The sequence below is a fragment of the Monodelphis domestica genome, chromosome 2 (assembly GCF_027887165.1).
Source record: "Monodelphis domestica isolate mMonDom1 chromosome 2, mMonDom1.pri, whole genome shotgun sequence".
NCBI classification, from domain to species: domain Eukaryota; kingdom Metazoa; phylum Chordata; class Mammalia; order Didelphimorphia; family Didelphidae; genus Monodelphis; species Monodelphis domestica.
Window position 1 is genome coordinate 326,846,770 of NC_077228.1, and position 22,952 is coordinate 326,869,721.

The 22,952-nt window shown below is 37.9% G+C and overlaps 1 protein-coding gene and 1 pseudogene across 1 annotated transcript; both read right to left on the reverse strand.

The window, feature by feature from the left end:
- Positions 1-11,564: 11,564 nt before the first annotated feature.
- Positions 11,565-18,881, reverse strand: LOC100016643 (cytochrome c oxidase subunit 7A2, mitochondrial). The gene is made up of 4 exons (XM_001365747.3): positions 18,349-18,881; positions 15,970-16,059; positions 13,119-13,203; positions 11,565-11,756 (listed from the first exon to the last, which is right to left on the reverse strand). The coding sequence occupies exons 1-4, from the start codon at positions 18,364-18,366 to the stop codon at positions 11,698-11,700; spliced, it is 252 nt and encodes an 83-aa protein (XP_001365784.1). The 5' UTR covers positions 18,367-18,881; the 3' UTR covers positions 11,565-11,697.
- A 111-nt stretch (positions 18,882-18,992) lies between these two features.
- LOC107651450 (heat shock cognate 71 kDa protein-like) lies at positions 18,993-22,315 on the reverse strand (annotated as a pseudogene).
- Between the last annotated feature and the right edge of the window lie 637 nt (positions 22,316-22,952).

Sequence of the window (22,952 nt, forward strand, 5' to 3'; positions counted from 1 at the left end):
ATAAATTCCAGTGGCTTCCTATTGCCTTCAGAAACAAATAGGGACGCAGAGTCAAGATGGCGGCGTAGAAGCAGCAAAAGTTCAGAACTCTGTGAAAGGAGCAGAACCAGCAAAACATTGTACACAGAGACTGATACACTGTGGTACAATCGAACATAATGGACTTCCCCATTAGTGTCAATGCAATGTCCCTGGAAAACCTGCAGGGATCTGTGAGAAAAAAACACTATCCAAAAGCAGAGGACAAACGGTGGGAACAAAAACACCTAAGAAAGGCAACTGCTTAACTACAGGGGTCGAGGGGATATGATTGGGGATGTAGACTCTAAATGAACATCCTAGCACAAATACCAACAAAATGGAAATGGGTTTGGATCAAGGACACATGTGATACCCAGTGGAATCGTGCATCAGCTATGGGAGGGGTGATGGGAGGGGAGGGAGGAAAAGAAAATGATTTTTGTATTCAATGAATAATGTTTGAAATTGACCAAATAAAAATAATGTTTAAAATTTTTTTAAAAAGTTCATACCTCTGAAAACCCTTCCTTACTGATCACAAACTAAATGCTCCTAGGGGACTGAAAATCAAACCTAACAACAAGACAGAGCCAAGGAACCCTCCTGCTGAACTCAATTCAAAAGGTACGCCCCCAAAAGCCAGAATTCGAGAACACTCGGGTATAAGGAGAAGGCAGAAGGAAAGTCCCAGGACCCCTCCCCCCCCACACCTAGAGCACTTAGTCTCCATCGACAGTGGGAACCTCTGGGCGGGCAAAGGTGCTTTTCTGGAGGGTGTACCTTACAGGCAGGGCTGTGCCAGGCTCAGAGCATTTAACACAGGCATCAGGGAAGGAGGTAGAGAGGGAGCATAGAGCAAGCAGCCTGGTCAGAGATGGGGAGACCCTCCATATTGCTCTAGCCTTCCAGGAGGTTTTGGCCTCAGGGCACATCCAGCCCAACCCAGCTGAACTTAATCCCATCAAAAGTCTTCACAGGTCAGGGAAGCTCAAACTCCAACACCCCTCCCCCACAGACTGCACAGAGAGATCTTCTGTCAAAGCTCCAAGAGGGGAGACTGACAGAAATTCCCAAAACCAAAAAATTGAGAGGAGCAAGAGCACAGATACAGGGAGTAAATATGGGGTAAATTTGAGCAAACAACAGAAAAAGAAGAAAGAAATTACAATAGACAACTTCTATACAGGCAAAGAACAAAGAGCAAACAGAACAAAGGAGGAGGGATCACCAAACAATGAATCAGCAATCCCAGCGAATTGGATACAGGCTTTGGAAGAACTCAAAATGCACATCAAAACACAATTAAGAGAGGCTGAAGACAATTGGGAAAAGAACTTAAAAACTAAGATAAGTCATCTGGAAACAGAAAATAGTTTCTTGAAAGCCAAAATCAACCAGCTTGAAAATGAGGCAAAGGAGATGAAAGATGAGGCAAAGAAGATGAAAGATGAGGCAAAGGAGATGAGAGATGAGGTAAAGAGGATAAAAGATGACCTCCAAAGAAAATCAGACCAGAAGGAGAAGGATGACCAAAAATCCAGTCTTTAAGAACCAGAATACAACAACTAGAATTGACCTCACAAGGCAGCAGGACACTATAAAACAAAATCAAAAGAATGAAAAAAATTGAGGAAAATATGAAGCATCTCATTCATAAAACAGAAAATTTAGAAAATCGTTCGAGGACAGACAATTTAAGAATCATTGGTCTACCAGAAGACCATGACAAAAGAAAAAGCCTGGACATAATACTACAGGAAATTATTCAAGAAAACTGTCCCAATATTCTAGAACAAGAGGGAAAAGTGGAGATTGAAAGAATCCACAGATCACCTCCTGTACTTAATCCTCAACTGACAACATCCAGGATTGTTATAGCCAAATTCAAGAACTACCAGACCAAAGAAAAGATATTACAAGCTGCCAAGGAGAAGTCATTCAGATACCATGGAATCACAGTGAAGATAACACAGGATCTGGCTGCATCTACACTGAAGGACCAAAAGGCATGGAATATGATATTCAGGAAAGCAGGGGAACTAGGTCTACAACCAAGAATCAACTACCCAGCAAAACTGACTATATTCTTACAGTGTGATAGAGGCTGGCACTAGAGAAAAAGTGCCAGACTGAAGTGTATGAAATTGATCACCTCGATGGGGGAGGGGCCCCAGGAGTAGAATCCTGAGGAAAGAAGATTCTGGTTGGGACAGCAATGAGGGTGTCTCTATCTTGAGTCATCGAAGAGAGAAGGTGGATAAAAAAGACTTTCTCCTGAGGGTTACCCATTTTTCCTGCTGGTGACTGGAAATCTCCCTCCCCCCACCCACAACACTTCCCAAATTGAAAGGACATTCTGAAGAAAAACCTGAGCAGACTTTACCTCAGCTCCTATTGCCCAGGGGTGAGTCAACCTGACTTTCTCTCAGGGGGACTCAGGTTGCCAAGTCCTGAGTTCCCCCAGACTTGAGGAGGGAGGAAAAGGGTTTAGATACAGGCAGGGACCTCCTTTCCCCACTTTCCTTTTCCCATTCCTCCCTGCTCATTATTCCTTTGTATTAACTAATTTAATTAACATTAAAGTTATCTGTTCCCCAAGCTGAGTGTGCGTGAACAGATCAAGGGGAGACCTTTTTAGTCTCGAGTAGTGGAGGGGGGACAAGGACAAGATCAAATTAGGGAGAGCAGCTTTAGCTAAGGAGGGAAGGCAGAAGGGGGAAAATCTGCAAATCCCCTCTCCTCTCTCTGAGCCAACTCATTATATCTGCTGTCTCCCTTGAACCCAGTTTTGTGGAAGGGGGGATTCTCTCTTTCTCTCTCTCATACCTCGGGGGTCCAAGCCTCCCCTTAGGAGTATATCCCTTTTCTTTTTTTTTTTAAACAAGGGGAAAGTATGGTCAATCAACAAAATAGAAGAATTCCAAGAATTTGTAAAGAAAAGACCAGACCTGAACAAAAAATTTGATGTTCAAGCACAGACTCAAGAGAATTATCAAAAGGTAATTAAAACAGAGGGAAAAAAGAAAAACAAAACAAAAAAACTTTTTTTAAGAGACTCAAGTTAAAATGATATGTATCCCTATGAGAAAAAAGGTCATTGGTAACTCTTAAAAACTGTTATTATCACCTGGACAGCTAGAAGAATTACACTTAGAGGGAACAGTGACAAACTGTATAGGATGAAATAACAAGACATAAATAGGTATATAGATATATGTATACATAAATACATATACATGTATATATACATATATATACACATATATGTAACTAGAGCTAAAAAAAGAGGTTAATACTAAAAGAAATGGGAAACAAAAGGGGGGCAAATTTATATGTCACAAAGAAGCTCATGGCAGGAGGGGGCAGAACATCAATACACTGGAAGGGTAAAGAGGTTGGAGATAGGAAACACTCAACTCTTACGTGCATTGAAATTGACCCAAAGAGGGAAGAACAATCCAATCCATTGGGCCAGAGAATAGATGTATGCCCTATTGGGAAGTAGAAGGGTAACAAACGGACTGGTGGGGAGGGAAGCAGTATAAGGAAGGGAGAGGGTGGGGGGTAGTTTTAAAAAGACTGCAAAGAAAATAAGGGGAGCAATAAGAAAGAAGGGGTAGAAAGAGAAGTAAAATAAGGGGGGGAAACCAGGGGGACTGATTAAAAACAAACAATGGTGTAGAAGGAAATAGTGAAAGAAAAAAAAGGCAGGACTAGGAGTAGAAATCAAAATGCTGGGAAATACATGGCTGGTAATCATAACTCTGAATGTGAATGGAATGAACTCACCCATAAAACACAAGTGAATAACAGAGTGGATTAGAATGCAAAACCCTACCATATGCTGTCTACAAGAAACACACATGAAAAAGGTAGATACGCATAGGGTGAAAGTAAGAGGATGGAGCCAAATCTATTGGGCATCAAATGATAAAAAGAAGGCAGGAGTCACAATCATGATATCTTACAAAGCCAAAGTAAAAATAAATCTAGTTAAAAGAGATAGGGAAGGTAATTAAATCCTGATAAAAGGCAGTATAGACAATGAGGAAATATCAGTACTCAACATGTATGCACCAAATGGTATAGCATCCAAATTTCTAAAGGAGAAACTAGTGGAGCTCAAGAATGAAATAGATAGAAAAACTATACTAGTGGGAGACCTGAACCTTCTGAAATAGAAAATGTAAACTGAGGAAACTGTTTCTTCTTGATGTAAATGACTATGCTCTGGCTGGCTGTGACTGGAGAACTTCTAGAGGGGAACCTGAAACTGCTTGGTTGTAATGGAGGTAGGAATGAGAAATACTGGGGAGGGATGCTAGTACAGGGATGCTGCCACACAGGGGAATTGTTTTGGGAAATGCTCTGGGGTTTGCCTACTGATCCCTACTGATGGCTGATGGATCAGTATATCTTTCTAATCTCCTCCCCCTTTCACTCCCTCCCTTCTCCACCCTCTCCTTCCTGCCTCCCTCACGTACCAGTTCTTCTTGAAGTCTTTGGCTTCATCCTTCCCCACCTTGAGTAAACTATAAAGATACTCTTTTCCTTTTTCAAGTCAAGGGGTTTTTTGGGATAACAGGATAGGAAACTGAGGTAAGAGGAATGAGGATGTCCCTAATCTAAAATGAGGGAGAATTTGAGGGTTTGAGAAAGTAGTCCAGTCACAAACTGTGACTCTAAGGCAGTTAGAGAGATGGAGGACAACAGCTGTTTAAAATCTTCTTTCTTCTTCTACACAAAGTCAGCAAGGTCTCTCAGCTTAACCCCAGAGAGAAAACAAAGTCCAAAGTCTCTCAATTTCTCCTGGCCAGCTCAACTCTCAAATAGACAACCAACTCAAAAGCCAAGTTTCTGCTTCTTCTCCTCTCTGTGTCCAGAAACTCCTCAACTGCCATTCCTGGGAACATTCCATTTGGAACCTTCCTCTTGATTGACAGGCAGGTTAGGTCCCCAGCTTGTTTCTTGCATCTTGGCTTACAAGTCCTCTCTCTCTCTCTCTCCATGCCTCTACCAACTTCCTCTATCCAAACTAGATAAATCAAACCAAAAAATAAATAAGAAAGAAGTAAGCGAAGTGAATGAAATCTTAGAAAAGTTAGTTAGTAGATATGTGGAGAAAAATAAATAGGGACAAAAAGGAATACACCTTTTCAGCAGCACATAGTTCATTCACCAAAATTGACCAAGTATTAGGACATAAAAACATTGCAAACAAGTGTAAAAGAGCAGAAATAATAAATGCAAACTTCTCAGATCACAATGCAATGAAAATAATAATTAGTATGGATACATGGAGAGGTAAATCAAAAATTAATTGGAAATTAAATAATACGATTCTCCAAAACGGGTTAGTCAAAGAACAAATCATAGAAACAATTAATAATTTCATTGAAGAAAATGACAATGATGAGACATCCTTTAAAAACCTATAGGATGCAGTCAAAGCAGTATTCAGGGGGAAATTTATATCCTTGAGTTCATATATTAACAAATTAGGGAGGGCAGAGGTCAATGAATTGGGTATGCAAATTAAAAAAACTAGAAAGTGAACAAATTAAAAATCCTCAGAGGAAGACTAAATTAGAGATCCTAAAAATCAAAGGAGAAATCAATAAAATTGAAAGTCAAAGAACTATTAATTTAATAAATAAGACTAGAAGCTGGTACTTTGAAGAAACAAATAAAATAGACAAAGTGCTGGTTAGTCTAATTAAAAAAAGGAAAGAAAACCAAATTGACAGTATCCAAGATGAAAAGGGAGACCTCACCTCTAATGAAGAAGAAATTAAGGCAATTATTAAAAACTATTTATGCCCAATTATATGGCAACAAATATGGCAATCTAGGTAATATGGATGAATACTTATAAAAATATAAATTGCCTAGACTAACAGAGGAAGAAATAGATGACCTAAACAACTCCATATCAGAAAAAGAAATTGAACAAGCCATCAAAGAAATCCTGAAGAAAAAATCCCCAGGGCCTAATGGATTCACAAATGAATTCTATAAAACATTCAAAGAACAGCTAATCCCAATATTATACAAACTATTTGACAGAATTCATTTTACAACACAAATATGGTACTGATCCCAAAGCCAGGCAGGTCAAAAACAGAAAAAAAACTATAGACCAATTTCCTTAATGAATATAGTTGCAAAAATCTTAAATAGGATACTAGCAAAAAGACCCCAGCAAGTCATCACAAGGGTTATTCACAATGACCAGGTAGGATTCATACCAGGAATGCAAGGATGGTTCAATATTAGGAAAACCATCCACATAATTGACCATATTAACAAGCAAATCAACAAAAATCACATGATTATCTCAATAGATGCAGAAAAAGCCTTTGATAAAATACAACACCCATTCCTATTGAAAACACTAGAAAGAATAGGAATAGAAGGGCCTTTCCTAAAAATAATAAACAGTATATATTTAAAACCATCAGCAAACATCATCTGCAATGGGGTTAAACTAGAAGCCTTCCAAATAAGATCAGGAGTGAAACAAGGATGCTCATTATCACCTCTATTATTTAACATTGTACTAGAAACATTAGCAATAGCAATTAGAGATGAAAAAGAAATTGAAGGTATTAAAATTGGCAATGAGAAGACCAAGATATCACTCTTTGCGGATGATATGATGGTCTACTCAAATAATCCTAGAGAATCAATTAAAAAGCTAGTTGAAATAAACAACAACTTTAGCAAAGTTGCAGGATACAAAATAAACCCACATAAGTCATCAGCATTTCTATATATCTCCAACACATTTCAGCAGCAAGAATTAGAAAGAGAAATTCCATTTAAAATCACCCTAGACAATATAAAATACTTAGGAATCTATCTGCCGAGACAATGCCGAGACAGGAACTATATGAACACAACTACAAAACACTCTCTACACAATAAAACTAGATCTAAACAATTGGAAAAACATTGATTGCTCATGGGTAGGATGAGCTAACATAATAAAAATAACAATCCTGCCCAAATTAATTTACTTATTTAGTGCCATACCCATTGAACTACCAAAAACTTTTTTAATGAATTAGAAAAAACCATAACAAAGATCACTTGAAAAAACAAAAGATCAAGGATATCCAGGGAAATCATGGGAAAAAAAAATGCAAAGGAAGGAGGACTTGCAGTTCTAGATCTCAAACTATCCTATAAAGCAGTGGTCATCAAAACAATTTGGTACTGGCTAAGAAACAGAAAGGAGGATCAGTGAAATAGAGTAGGGGTAAATGACATCAGCAAGATAGTCTACGATAAGCCCAAAGATCCCAGTTTTGGGGACCAAAATCCACTATTTGATAAAAACTGCTGGGAAAATTGGAAGACAGTATGGGAGAGATTAGGTTTGGATCAACATCTCACACCCTTCACCAAGATAAACTCAGAATGAGTGAATGACCTGAATATAAAGAAGGAAATTATAAGCAAATTAGGCAAACACAGAATAGTATACTTGTCAGATCTTTGGGAAAGGAAAGACTTTAAAAGCAAGCAAGAGCTAGAAAAAATCACAAAATGTAAAATCAATAATTTTGATTATATCAAATTAAAAAGGTTTTGTACAAACAAAACTAATGCATCTAAAATCAGAAGGGAAGCAACAAATTGGGAAACAATCTTCATTACAGAAACAAATAGAAAAGGGGGAAGCTGTGTAGCTCAGTAGATTGAGAGTCAGGCCTAGAGATGAGAGATCCTGTGTTTAAATCTAGCCTCAGATACTTCCCAGCTGTGTGACCCTGGGCAAGTCACTTAACCCCCACTGCCTAGCCCTTACCACTCTTCTGTCTTGGAACCAATATATAGTATTGATTCTAAAATAGAAGGTAAGAGTTTAAAAAAAAAACAAATAGAAAACTGTTTGGCATTCAGTCTTTATAACCTACCCCCACACACACACACCTTCCAATCTTCTTACATCTATTTCCTTAACACACTATTCAATTAACATCTCTCAACTTTGGGTATCCCCCATGCCAGAACATTCTCCTTCCTCCACTCAGACTACTTACCTCCCTGGCTTCCTTTAAGTCCCAACTAAAATCTATACAAATCCTTCCCTAATCCCTTAATTCCAGTTTCTGCCCCTTTTATGTTCTATTTGTTCTGCATATGGTTTGTTTTGTATAAATTTGTTTGCATTCTGTCTCCATTAGATGGTGAGCTCTTTGAAGGGCAGGGACCCTTTTTTGTCTTTTTGTATACACACTTGCCACAGTGCCTGGCACATAGTAGGTACTTAATGTTTATTGAATGAATGAAAGAACATAATCTGGACAATGACCATTCTTGATCTGATTGTTCTTGGAGTATATGGTTAAACAAAACCTTTAAAGTAGTTATGGATCTCATTTAAGAGGGGCAACACTATTTTGGGACTTGATGAAATATGTACAATGTCATCCGCAAACATTAATACTTAGAAAACCTCACTTTTTTAGAGTTCTTAACTTTTTTTTGTGTCACAGACCCAGGAAACCATTTATATTAAAATATAGCTTTAAAAAAAATTTAAGTTCACAAACCCCAGATTAAGAGCTTTCTCCAAAACAATGATAAAATCTACCTTTATAGAAATATACCTTCCTATTTCATGTCTTGCTTAATAGTTATTGAAGTAATTGAACAAAGTTAAATCTATTATCCTCTCAAAGAATCTTGTCTAATTTTGATATACATTGAAAACACCTGTATTTTGCCTTACCAAATCAAATGTTTTATTCAACATTTTACCCTAGTGGCCCATTACTTCTAGTCAGACAAAAAGCTTATGTCTCATTTCAGTGGAACCATTAATATTTCTAGCACTCTAGAGTTTGGCTTGTTCATCTTTTCTTTTACATCAATGTGGTCATTGTGTATGATGTTCTGTTGATCCTCTATTCTACTGCACAAGGGAGTTCTGTATGGTCTTACAATAGTATATCACTTGCAAAGGCTACCTTCAATAAATGTGTATTTTCATGTTTGCATAAATGCAAAAGTAAGCACAGGCAAAAGTGTGCTGGCATGTAATTTGCATTAATATTTTCTCCCTCAGTTTAAGTCCAATCAACAAAATTAATCAAGCAATATGTTTGTTGATTTTTGATGTGTAAAATGCTCACCTTGAAAATTTAACAATCAGGAGTAAGTATGAGCAGACCCCATCTGAAGAGGTCAGTAGTTGTTCTCTGAGTCATTTATTTTGGAGGTGGGGAGTTGGGGAGAGGTAACAAAATCTTGGTTTTGTCCCCCATGCTTTTGATATCTTCTCCCTCAAATACTTTGAAAGGTCCTAAATGCCCCCAAATTTATGTTGCTTTCACCATAGATGTCCTATTTATTTGGTCTAGTCTAGCTACTCTTATTTTTCTTCTCTCTACGGCCATTTCCACTTTCTCCATAAGCACATACTCAACAATGATAGAGTCCAAATGTGATGTTTAAACCTTTGCAACACTTTTCTTCCTTTTGTCTTTGTTGTCTTTACATTCTCATCCCTAAATACCCTTATGATTTTCTTTAGTTGGGTCTTTTGCTAAGTTTTCTTTAAACTTTCTTCCCCATCCAAGACTTCTCATTGTTTTGTAAGGCAAGCCATAACTTGTTCTTTTTAAGTTTTTTCAAAAACAAGTTTTACTAAAAATATTTTTACATGATAGATGTCTGGAAACATCTCTCACCTTAAGCTTGCACTATTACCAAAGGGAAACAACTGAGAAGAAGCAACTAAGAACCACATGTGGCTACATATATATTTTGTCCTATTATCTCTCAATTCTATAGGACCATTAGTGGTATTTCTGATACTCAGACTTGCCTTTAATATTTTCATTTACACTACTGTAATCATTGTGTAAATTGTTCTGTTGGTTCTATTTCACTGTGCGGATTCATAAATTCCTCATTTCTCTTAATTCTTCATCTTTATTTCTTAATGAAAAATATTCTATTATCTTTATACACCAAGTGGATCTTTTTTTTTGTCATTCTCCTAGCAATGTTTTCAATTTTTGCTACCTACCATAAAATACTATTATGAATATTTTGGTTTATCATCTATCTTTATTTCCATATATAACATCCTAGGAGTATATAAGTCTAGTGTGATGATTATTGTCAAAGGGTGAGAAATAATTTTTCTTGCACAATTGTAAATTGATATCCATAATGGTTAGAGGAACTCATAGCTTCACCAAGTGTATTTCTATATCTTTTTTTCCATAGACCTTTCAATATTGACTTTTAAAAAACATGTATCTTTACTATTTGGCAAGTTCTGAGGTAAAATCTGTTGTTTTAATTTGCATTTCTCTATTAGCAGCCTTTTATAGATATTTGTAACTTACAATTCTTTTCATAACTATTTTTACATTCTGACTATTAATATATTGGGAAATAACCTTTGGTCTTATGCATTTGTGACAATTCCCTATTAATGTTAAATAGCAAACTTAAATTAATATTTGATGGAAATCTCTTTTCTGACTGAGTTTGTATTAAATTTGTTCAAAGTTTTAATTCTGTGAATTGATAATCTCTCTTGCTCTTCTCTATCTTTTGGTTAATAATTCTTCTGAGAAATTATTCAGGGGACTGCAAGGTGGCTCAGTGGATTGATATAGCCAGGCCTAGAGACAAGAGGTTCTGGGTTTAAATCTGGCCTCAGACACTTCTATGTGACTCTAAACAAGTTACTTAATCGTCATTGTCCACCCATTACAATTCTTCTGCCTCAGAACCAATACACAGTATTGATTATGACAGGTAAAGGTTTGGGGGAAAAAAGATATTAGTGCACTTTTTCCCAACTATAGGTTGAAAGTTTTGCAAAAAAATTGTTCTAAGGGATCTCACCTGGGGCAACAAAGAGGGAAGAACTATGATTTCTTGAAGAGACAGCAAGATTAAAAAAAAATTGTTCCCTGGCCTCTCACCCTAGAATGGAGTAGGTGAAGAGTTGAAAAAGAAGGAACTAAAAATGAGGAAACAGCTCTCTGGAATTGATGGAATCAGGGAAACAAAAAAAATAAGGTTAAGTTTAGACAAAAGAAAGCCTCTCAGACTGAGTGGATATACAAAAGGATAAGTGCCATTTTAACAAAATGTTGCCTCTTTCCATGATGCAGCATTAAAGATATATAGGAAATATGATTAGCTCAAGAAGTTGTATATATAAAATTTTGAAGTACATTAAGAGTTCTAACACTAGGGGAAAAAATTTTTAGAACTAAAAATGTGTCCATTAAATATGTAAAAACAAAAATTTCATCAGTTATTACTGAAAATGCAAACCTATATACCTTTACCACTGTAAGTATTTATAACCATAGAAAATTAAGTGCTTTGCTTAGAATCACATAGCAAGTGCATGTCAGAACCTGGACTTGAAGTTAGGTCTCTAGATAATAGAACAAAACAAATCTCCAATAGCTCTTTGAAATATTGAAAAGAAAGCTATTGTTAAAAAAAAAAAGGAGGGGGGCTAGATACTCCCCATCCCCAAATTAAAGAATTAAGCAGAGGAAGGTAAAACTGCTTTATTGATTGCAGTTAGTACAGTTCAATAAATATTGATCCCCAAAATGAACTCAGCTATTGTTCCCTGGAAAGCTGCATGAAGTTGAATCAACTTATTCCCATGGAGGCAAACTTGAATCAATTCTGTTTCTTGGGAAATGAAGCCATGCCCAGTTGATAAAGGGCATAAAGTGTTCCTGAAATGGGGACAAATAAAAAAAGACAAAGTTAGAGAAATGTTCCAGAATTGAAACCTAAAAGTTCAGTTATATATCAAAATTGTTTTCAATAATTAAGAAAAATGTCAATGATATGAACATAAGTCACAGAATAAATAGTATTATCATAATTATTTTTCTGAAATTCTCTATTAATGCTACAGAAGGCTGAAGTAAACTTGGTAACTGCTGATAGCAGGATGGAAAAGCAGGATTCTGATAAGAGCAATCCCTGAAATATACTGCAGGAAGGGAGGGAGGGAGGGAGGGAGGGAGGGAGGGAGGGAGGGAGGGAGGGAGGGAGGGAGGGAGGGAGGGAGGGAGGGAGGGAGGGAGGGAGGGAGGGAGGGAGGGAGGGAGGGAGGGAGGGAGGGAGGGAGGGAGGGAGGGAGGGAGGGAGGGAGGAAGGAAGGAAGGAAGGAAGGAAGGAAGGAAGGAAGGAAGGAAGGAAGGAAGGAAGGAAGGAAGGAAGGAAGGAAGGAAGGAAGGAAGGAAGGAAGGAAGGAAGGAAGGAAGGAAGGAAGGAAGGAAGGAAGGAAGGAAGGAAGGAAGGAAGGAAGGAAGGAAGGAAGGAAGGAAGGAAGGAAACACAGGACAGCAATTTAAAAGCAACTTATATTAATTTGAGGGGGTTTTAGGGGAGAGAGAATGTTGTACCTGTGATTCCATTAGAGTAGACATTGTCCAATGAGGAAACTTTCTCTACTAATGCAGTTCAGTGATTATTCAACAACCTAAAATCTTAGGCAATTGCCAAAGGGATTGAGAGATTAAGTGAGCTGCCCAGGATCATAAAGCAGCTTATCAAAGGTGGGACTAAAACCTAGGTCTTTCTACTCCAGAGCAGACTCTATCCACTACGGCATGTTAAATTAAAAACTATAAAAAGTTATCAAGTTACTAGCTATTATCAACCTAGGTCTCAAATAAGATGGGACTGCATTGTATCTTCAAACTTGGCCAAGGTTTGGAAAAGTAACAATCCAAAGACAAACAGAAAAAAAAACAAGGCATACTGATGGTAAAGTAAATCACCTATTCTTTATCTCTCCAATGTCTACAGTATATACCAATCTATAGCAGACAATCAATAATGTTGCCCAATGTCAGAGTCAGTGTCATCCCACTCTATAAACTACAAAAATGGAGATAGGTTGAGATGGTGTGACAATGTAAGCTGCTTGGGTTCAAAACACTCAGGGTGTTGAAAATAGCAGAAAAAAGAAAAGCATCTGACAAATACAGATCAGATTTTGGTGGATCTCTGTCATTCAGATAGCAGGCACTAATTAAATTCTAATAACCTTTTGTGAACATGTCTAAGTCATCAAAATTTCTTACCAGCAACTGAAAACAACATGGTGGCTCTATACAGTAGGGCATCTCCTACCCCACCTTTTAGATGCACTGGAATGCTATCATCCTCCTAGGTTAAAAAAAAATGGCATTAGCAATTTAATAAATAAAACTTGGTAATTTTCAAAAGACTAAATCAGCAACATACAATCCAATAAAGTTGATTCCTAAGCCAAATAAATATTTTCACTACCAATAATGTCATAAATGTATCTAACATTTTTCTCAGACCTGGAATTATTCTTGAATGAGGTGTCTATATTCAAAACAAGCTAAATGCTCAAAATTTAACAAGTTTTTCTGAAATCAATTTGGAAGGTAATAAAACACAGTATGTATGGTATCATTAACTATTTAAGTCTAATATTTGATATAGCCATTGGAACAATTTTTAGAGCTTACATAATAATGTTAAAACAGATGATTTTACAATTAATTTTGTTAACAATATCACAAAATTATGTAATAAAATATTAGAACAACTCAGAAATATATTATCCTTTACAGTTATTAAGCACTGGACTACATATATTTTTTTATTTGATCTTCATAGGTAAATTACAACTCAGAAAGCTTAAAAGAATTGCCTTTGGGCAAACAATAAGTGATGAAGCTAATTTTTGATGGCAGGGTATCTCTCCCTATTCATTCTTTCTCTTCATTAACCACATTTAACAGAACGGGATACTTTTTCATTCATGTAGGAGGGAACCATCTCCAATTCAATAAAGATCACAGTTATCTGAGAGAGCTATTTTGACATTTAAATACCATCAAGAACAAAAATCAAATTGCTCTGGTAATTTTTGCTGTTAGAAAAATTTTCTACTACTACCAATCTCCCCTGACCCTCCCCCACCCTGAGGGGAATATTTCTAGGGCCAGAGACTGTGACAGCTTTGTTATTATACCTATGGTTCTTTACTTTTCCTGTGCTAGACTTCCCACACAGCACACAACATACTACAGATTATGCTATGTACAATTTCAGAAAGTAAAATCTACTTTATACTAGAGTATAAAGGTCATGGGTAAATATGGGTACTTGCTTTAACTTTAGAGGTTAATAATAAAGTTTTTATGCTCTATTCAATTCCTATTTTCACTTTCCAGTTTTACCTTAAAATTCATCCCTTAACATTTATGAAGCTCTCTCTCAATTCCTTTATTAAACACTAAGTTCTTACTAATAGTAGAGAACCTGTTTCAGATATTCTGGACACTGACAAAGCAAGGTTTTCTCTAATCTGGTTTCTCTAATCTACTTCAAATTCAAACCAGATCAAAATATTGGCATTATTATTAACAATTCACATTTCTATGGTACACTTAGTACCTTCTGCTCTCTCCAGAGTAAATGAAACCCTAATGAGCATAGTCCATTCAGAGAAAATGCAACAAACTTCTTGGTTCTGTTCTGGATTGCCTTCTTAGCTACAAAATTCTGTTTGGTGTACAAAGTCTTTCATAACCTATCTACATCCTTATCCCCATTGTTCCAGTATTCTTCCTATCCTTACTCTTCAATCCAGTGATACTGGTCTCTTTGCTCTTCAAGACGTCTCTAAGCTATAGGCATTTTTTCTGGCTGTCTACTGGAAGACTCTCCTCACTTTGGTCTCTTTGATTCCCAAGTAAGTCAAGTCCCAAACAAAATTTCATCTTCCACAGGAAGCCTTTCTTAACCATGCTTAACTGTAATGCCTTTCCTCTACTAATTATTCTCTTTTTATCCTGGAGAGTTTTTAAAAAAACATAATTGTTTGCCTGTTGTCTTCCTCTGGATTATGAAGACTAGAACTATTTTCTGCCTTTTTTGTTTCCCTGGCATGTAGCACAGAGTCTAGCACATAGAGGTACTTAATAAATGTTCACTGACTGACTAGTTTCTCTTAAGATATAGCACAGTGTATAAGAAACCTTCTAAGACAGAAAAAAACCTACTTCTTTCCTGTTCCCTGACACTTTTCCATCCAATATCTCTATCAAGCTTATTTCAACCACTTCTTTTTAAAAAAGGCTATTCCTCATATATGGCATTTTATTTTATGTCACCCCTTGCCTTTGCACTGGCCCTCCTCCATTCCTTGAAAGAAATTTACTTCCCTAGCTCAGACTCAATTAATCTCTATTATCCTTCAAGGCTTAAGAGTCACTTTCTACATAAGGCCTTTCTTGATCATCCTAGAAATTAGTGCATTCCAACCACCTCACAACTTTTATCTACTTTGTATATGCTTACGTATGTACATGAGAGTCTCTCTCAATAATGGTTTCTCAGAGACAGGGACTGTTTCATTTTTGTATTTTCATTCCCACTAACACATAGTAAGTTATTAATTCTTGACTAACTGATTCACCCCTCTCAGGTGGTTATAAACACCAGGCACTTTACTTCCTAAATTATATAAAACTCTATTATATTGATTTTTCTAGCCCCTCCCCTATAAGTTAAAATAATTACAATTAAGCATCTCATGTTAGATTTCAATCATATTAGAAATTTTAAATTTTAAAATACATCAATCTTCATTGTTTTACTATTCATTGATTGGGAAAAATGAGTATTTATGCTTTTTAATTTCCAAATTATTTCTCAATTTAGTCTGAATAAAACTACTGAAATTAACTGTTCTTTTTATAATTGCCAGAAATTACTGAATCAACATTCTTTTTTAAAAAACTAGATTTTAACTGAAAAAGGGGGAACAATATATGGGAAGTGACTAATAAATTTTAAAGCATCATGCTTTAAATGCCAAGTTATTATTGCTATGCAAATTAACTATTATCACCATTACATTAAACATTCTCTCTAATACAATGAAGGAAATACCTGGAATAGCTTTTGTTTTTCTGGAACCTTGTTTTTAAACTGCCTGACAGGGGCAACATTTGTAGTCCTCTGGGAAATCTGGCGAAGAGCCTGAAAAAAAAAGAAAGCATATTAATAAAATGTTCTAGAACCAAACAGCACAAAGCTGAAAATTTCCTCAGAAATCATCCAGTCTAATGCCATCATTTCTATTCAGACAAAGAAACTGAGTCCCAGAGGGGAGTAATTTGTCCAAACAAGACCACAAAACTAAATTATTGGCAGTGCCAGAATTTGAACATCAGTCCAGTTAACTCCACTACATTAAAAGAATGAAGGCTGAATTTGTAACTCTATTAGTAAAGGGAATCTTCTCTAATGAAAGATGTTTTTCCTGGAAACTTATAGTATTAAAGATTTACCCAGAGTAATGAGAGGTTAAAGTAATTTGCCCAGGGTTACAAAAACAATTATTGTCAGAGTGAGATTTGAAGTCAGGTGCATCTTACACCATGACTTTATCAGGTGCATCTTACACCATATACTTATGACCTTTCCCTGTCATTATATTAAGCAGCCTCTCAAACTGACTAAATTTAGACAGTCAGAAGCAAAAGAAAATACATGATGTAGGGAAGAGAATAAGGCAAAAGAATTATCAAAACTACATTAACCTGGGGGCAGCTGGATGGCTCAGTGGATTGAGAGCCAGGTGCAGAGATGGAGGCCCTTGGTTCAAATTTGACCTCAGTCATTTCTCCTCTTTCTACCTTTCTTCAAAAACCTCTGCAGAGGGGCAGTTGGATGACTCAGTGGATTGAGAGTCAGGCCTAAGAGGTCCTGGGTTCAAATCTGACCTCAGACATTTTCTAGCTGTATGACCCTGGGCAAGTCCTTAATTCCGCTTGCCTAGCCCTTACCACTCTTCTGTCTTAGAACCAAAACCCAGTATTGGTTCTAAGACAGAAGGTAAGGGTTTTCAAAAAATTACACTAAACTATAACTTTTTATTTCTGGATTTGATGCATTATAAATACAAATTATTCAACTGTAATACAAAGAATTAGGACAATCCCTACTTAGGTAAAATGCTTTTCCCTACTAAATTTATTTACCACTTTATAATAGGTTGAAATTGACTTTCAACAAGTTTACTGAACAGAAAAATTACCAAACCAGTGCTTCTTTTTAAAAGTAAACTAAAAGACATGTATAAACCAGTGGAATTGCTTGTCAGTTCCAACAGGAGAGGAAGGGGGGAGGGTGAAAACATGAAAACAGTAACCATGAAAAAATATTCTGAAAAATTAAAAATTAGAAAAATAAAAGCAAATAAATTAAAACAAGTAAAATAGGGGGGAAATATTATTACAAAAAATATCCTTTCATTAAAAATATAAAAACAAAAACCACAGAGCTCCTTTTCTAGTCTAAATTAATACAGATGAAACACTAGAAAGTGTGTTGGAACCAAAATTGTCCTTTCATTTTAAGAATAAAAGCAAAGCCCACCAAGCAAAGCTAAATAGTACTGAAAAGAATTGCATAATCCTTAAAAGGAGCCAAAATCAGTTGACTAGACCTGGCAAACTGATGACTGCTAAATTATCAGGCTCTGGCTTTCCAAGGCAATTATAAAACCTGAAAAGGGCTCTTTAGCTTTGCAGTCACTGGTCCCGAGTCCATATCTTACTACTTATTTGTTTGACCTTGGAGGAGTCATTTAATCTGTCTAGGCCTCATTTGCAAAAGGATGGGCTTGAATTAACTTTAAAACTCGATTGTTCCAAATCCCTCTATATATTTCTTTTTAAGTAGTTAAATGACTCAAAAACTCCTCCAAATTTGGCAATCCTTTCAAAGATCTAAGAATCTGAAAGGCCCTGAGGGATCTTTCAAGTCCATCTTCATCATTCTATAAATGAGGATCAGAGTTTAAATGGCTTACCCAAGGTCACAAAGTTAAGTAAATGGTAAAGACCTGTGCCCAGGCAGGCTAAATTTCTACAGATTTTTTCCTAGGATTAGGATGCTAACTTCAACAGATGATGTCTGCAGCGTATGACACAGGAAACCAGTGAATGGGAAAAGATGAGGAAGACGTTTTGGGGCCCGCGTTTGGGGTTGGCAATCTGCCTCAAGTCCGCAAAGCCTGGGTTCCCGCCGACCTCCAGTGGGGCAGTCTGTGGTCTCCCTCTAGGTCGGCCTTTCCACTCCCCTTGAGGGAAAGCATCAGTCCAGGGGCAGCGAGGAGTAAGTTTAGTCCCCGCCGCAGGAGTCAGGACAAGGCCCCAGCGGCCGGACGCCCAACATGAGGAGGTAACTTCGGCTCCTCCGAGGGCTGGTGGGCACCTGCCTCCCGCCCCAGCGTGAACAGAGCCCCAAGGGGCCTTTCCTCACCAGAAAGTTCCGTAGCATTTTGACAGCTTCAGCTCTCCACCAACTGCAACAACCGAACTCTAATCAAGGACAAGTGCCGCAGCGGAACCGGAACCGGAACTTTCCTCGGCGAATCCCCACGCAGGCGTCGCCCGCCTTCTCTCCCCTAGTCTTCCTCTGCGCAAGCGTCACCCATCCTAGGTTCTCAAGCCTCCTCTGCGCAGGCGTCATCTCTTCCTGGCATCTGGCTTGGGTGTTGGAGGAAGTAACTTGTCTAAACCCTCGACTTAACTGTTAAGATATTGTTTTCTCAGGCTTTGCTGTATGAAGGTATAACAGGGGGAAAGGTGAGGGTGTTTACGAGCCCTAAAGAATTGTAATTTGGATTCTAATCAGAACAAGCTTCCAAACATTCCATAGCCACTTTTGTTGCAAAATGCTGCAGGAAAAGCATAGATGAGAAACCAAATTCAAAAACCTTACTGTTAGAAAAAATTATATTTTAACGCCTTAAATTATTACATCTCCTTCCTTTCCCAGTGTCTCTCTCAAAGCTACTGTATATTTAAAAGAGGGTGGAGTAGAGCTCAGCAAAACTGTTCAATGAAAATGTCTGATACACTCACTGTTCCAGAGATGTGGTCCCCCACCTCAGTGAAAAGGAGGGAGAAATGCCCTCTTTGGAGGTTATTGCAAATTATTTTGGAAGGGATGGGAGAATAACACTAAGAATTATTAATACATGTTAGAATTTCCAAAACTCTAAAAAGGAGGAAATCTTTTAGCCCTTTCTGTCTTAGAATCAGTGCCATGTATTAGTTCCAAGACAGAAGAGTGGTAAGGGCTAAGCAATGAGGGTTAAGTGACTTGCCCAATGTCACACCTCAGTCCTCTATCCCAACCTCCATCCAATGAACCACCTAGCTGTCCTCAGAACCACAAAATCTTAAAAATTGGAAGGCCCCTTGAGTTATCCAACACAATCAACCTTTTCCTGGGCTAAAACATCCCTTCTCCTGACAAGTAGCCATGCAGCCTCTACTCAGAGATTGTCCAGTGGTGGAAAGATAACCTGTATGCAATACCTTGCAGTCAAGAAAGGGCTTGGAGGGTGGCAGTGAACATTAATTCAACTAATGGGGAACAAAGTGTGCAAATGCAGAGACTTAGAAGAGGCAGAATGAGACTGAGGGCAGCAAGTAGGCCAACTTGGCTAAAACCTAAAAGTAAATGGAAATACCATGAAATAAGACTGAAAAGGTAGGTTGAAATCAGTCAAGTCTGACCTTGTGTGAGGAATGAGCTATGTTTTGCCCTCAGAATATGTTCTCCAAAAGCCCCCTGGCCAAGCAATGTGCTAGTTTCAAATATGCTGATAGTATCATTCCTGGAAAGTTCTAACTGCCACCCATCCCTGCTTCTGTTAAGCTGTGCCCCTGAGTATGTTCCAATATACTACATGGATCAAATTGTGGTTATGCTATTTTCTACCTGGGTCAAAAGCTTCTGTGCCAAGCTATAGGTGTTAAAACTGTGTTTTTCCCATTTTCTGGGGTAAAACTTCAGCCTGTAAGTTTTGGCTCCCCAATTTCTAGGGGGCAGACAAGAGGTGGAGGGAGGTGGAGAAATGGGGGACTTGTGGTTAAAGTCATTAAAAGGCTAGGTTCAGCCAGAAGAGGGTGCATTTGTCTTATGATTAGGGGCGATGCCCTCTTTCATGAAAAAAAAAAAAAACTCTTTTCTGCTCATAACTTTTCACTCTGAACTTTCATTGTGAAAAGTGGACCTCTGTCAGGGGTGATCTCCACCCCTGTTCCACACACTTGAATAATGGACTAAAGAGTTTTCTTGATCTTCCTAAAATTTAAAGCTGGAAGACAAATTATAGGTCCTCAATTTCTAAACTCTCATGTTGCACATGAAGATAAAAGGCTCTGAGGAGTTGTGTCTCATAGATAAGACAGCCACGATTCAAACTCAAAGTTTCTGATTCTAAATCCAATGCTGTTGTTCATATTTTATTTAATTTAAGCAGTAGAAATTACTGAAAGTTTTTAAAGCAAGACAATAACAGACCAAGCACTTAGGAAGATTACCCTGGCTACATAGTGTGTAATCTATGGAACTGTGAAATCAGAGAGCTGGGAGGCCAGTTAAGTGATTATTACAGTATCCTGCACTAATGGGAGTTGTTTTGTTTTGTTTTGTTTTTTTCTTTTTTGGGGGTGTAGGAAATCAGTAAAAGAAAAAAATCTGACTGTGAGCTTCTACTAATGGAGACTAGCACCTTCTTGGTAATTTAGTTTCAGAGTTGCCTGGAGCTTAGAAGTGTTAAGTGACTGGCTCAAAGACTCACAAAGTTTTGTGAGGATAAATAAATTTATAATTGTTGATGGTAGTAGGTCCTTTTATTTGGACTGTTTAAAAGGTAGGCTCTGTAACTGTGTGACCCTGAGCAAGTAACTTAACCTCATTTGCTTAGTCCTTGCCCTACTGTCTTAAGTTGTTACTAAGGCAGAAAGTGAGGGTTTAAGAACAAAAAAAAAAATAGAAACAGCTATTTTAGGGGCAGCTAGGCTCATTGGAACGAGAACCACACCTAAAAACTGGAGGTCCTACATTCAAATCAAATTCAAACCTTTATCATTGGTGATGTGCTTTCGCTTGAACTTGGCAATGAAATGCAGCTGTCAAAGTCCTCAACATCCTAGTGGGTGTCCCCAGCTGGGGACTTGAATTCAGACACTATCCTCAGTGGTAAGGATGAAGACATCGAAAGTGCTACCTCCAAGGTCAAAGATTAACACATTTCTCTTGGCACCAACTTTTTTGTCCAAGCCATAAGCAATAGCAACAGCAGTTGGCTCGTTGATGATTCAGAGCATATTGAGAACAGTGATGGTTCCAGCATCTTTGGTGGCCTGTCATTGGGAATAGTTGAAATAAGCCTGTACTGTGAAAACAGCATTTATGACAGTCTTTCCAATGTAAGCTTTAGCAATTTCTTTCATCTTGGTCAAGACCATAGATACTTCTTCTGGAGAGAAACTTTTGGTCTCCCCTTTGTACTCCACTTGGACCTTAGGCCTGCCAGCTTCATTCACCACCATGAAAGGTCAATGCTTCATGTCTGACTGTACAACTGCATCATCAAATCTGCGACCAATCAGACATTTGGAATCAAAGATTGTGTTGATAGGGTTCATTTCAACTTGATTCTTTGCAGCATCACTGATTAAATGTTCTGTGTCCGTGAAGGAGACATAGCTGGGGATGGTCCTGTTTCCTTGGTCATTAGCAATGATCTCCACTTTCCCATGTTGGAAGACTCCTACACAAGAGTAAGTGGTGCCAAGATCAATGCCAAATGCAGGTTCCTTCAACATATTTGCTGGGGTGTCAGAGGTTGTAGATGACCACTGTAGAAAGAGAAGGGCTGCTACTGTGCTGAGTAGCCCAAATCAGTATTGATTAGAGAAATGCAAATTAAAGCAACTCTGAGGTACTACTACCTTATACTTCTCTGATTGGCTAATATGACAGAAAATGAAAATGACAAATATTGGAAGGGATGTGGAAAAATTGGGACACTAATACACTCCTGGTGGAATTGTGAACTAATCTAACCATGCTGGAGAGCAATTTAGAATTATGCCCAAAAGGCTATAAAACTGCATATTTTTTGAACCAACAATGCTACTTTTAGGTTTAAATCCCAAAGGGATTTAAAAAGGGGGGGGGGAAGGGCAGGAAAGACTAATAAGTACAAAAATATTTATAGCGGCATTTTGTAGTGGAAAAAAATTGGAAATGAGGTCATGTCCATCAATTGAAGAATGAACAAATTGTAATATATCAGTGATGGTGAACCGATGGCACAAGTGTCAAAGGTGGCATGCAGAGCATTCTCTGTGGGCATGTGGAACCCATCCCAACCCCCGCCAAAAAAAAAATTATTACTAGAAAGGCCGAGGGACCCAGGCGAAGCTGCTCCCCTCCCCCTTTCCACCCAGCCTAATGACATTTTTTCAAATCCCCCACCCCTCTGCCCAACAGCCCAATGAGAACACACAGAGGGTAAAGTGGGCAGCTCACAGGTGGTAGAGCTGGAAGGGAGGGGAGCACTCATACCACTTCCCCCTTCCCCTCTCTACACTCACTGAGGATATACCTCACACTTCACTTGATTCTCTGCCCAGCAGCCCAATGGGAGTACTTTCTCCCTCCTTTGTGGTGTAAGGGGATGGGGGGTGGGGGCAGGCAGAGCGACATCCAGCCTACAGGGGTGAGGACGGGTCCTGGCACTCTATCTCATTAAATGGTTTGCCATCACTGTAATATATGATTGTGATGGAATACTGTTATGCCATAAGGAATTATGACCAGAATAGTTTCTGGAAAACCTGGAAAGAAAGAACTGATACAAAGGGACGTGGCCAGAAAGAAGTGAGAACATTGTATGTAGTAACAACAATATTGTATGATGATCAACTGCGAATGCCTAAGCTGTTCTCAGCAATACAATAATCCAAGACAATTTTGAAGGACTTCTGATGAAAAATGCTATCCACCTCCTGAGAAAGGACTGATAAGAGTATGAATGTAGATCAAAGCATACTTTTTTT

What these genes read in the sequence shown, in the direction of transcription:
- LOC100016643 (XM_001365747.3), bottom strand. An exon ending in AAAAACAAAAGCTATTCCAG is followed by an intron (nt 13,204 to 15,969) that starts GTATTTCCTTCA and finishes TTTTTAACCTAG; the next exon opens with GAGGATGATAGCATTCCAGT. An exon ending in CATGTTGTTTTCAGTTGCTG is followed by an intron (nt 11,757 to 13,118) that starts GTAAGAAATTTT and finishes TCCCCATTTCAG; the next exon opens with GAACACTTTATGCCCTTTAT.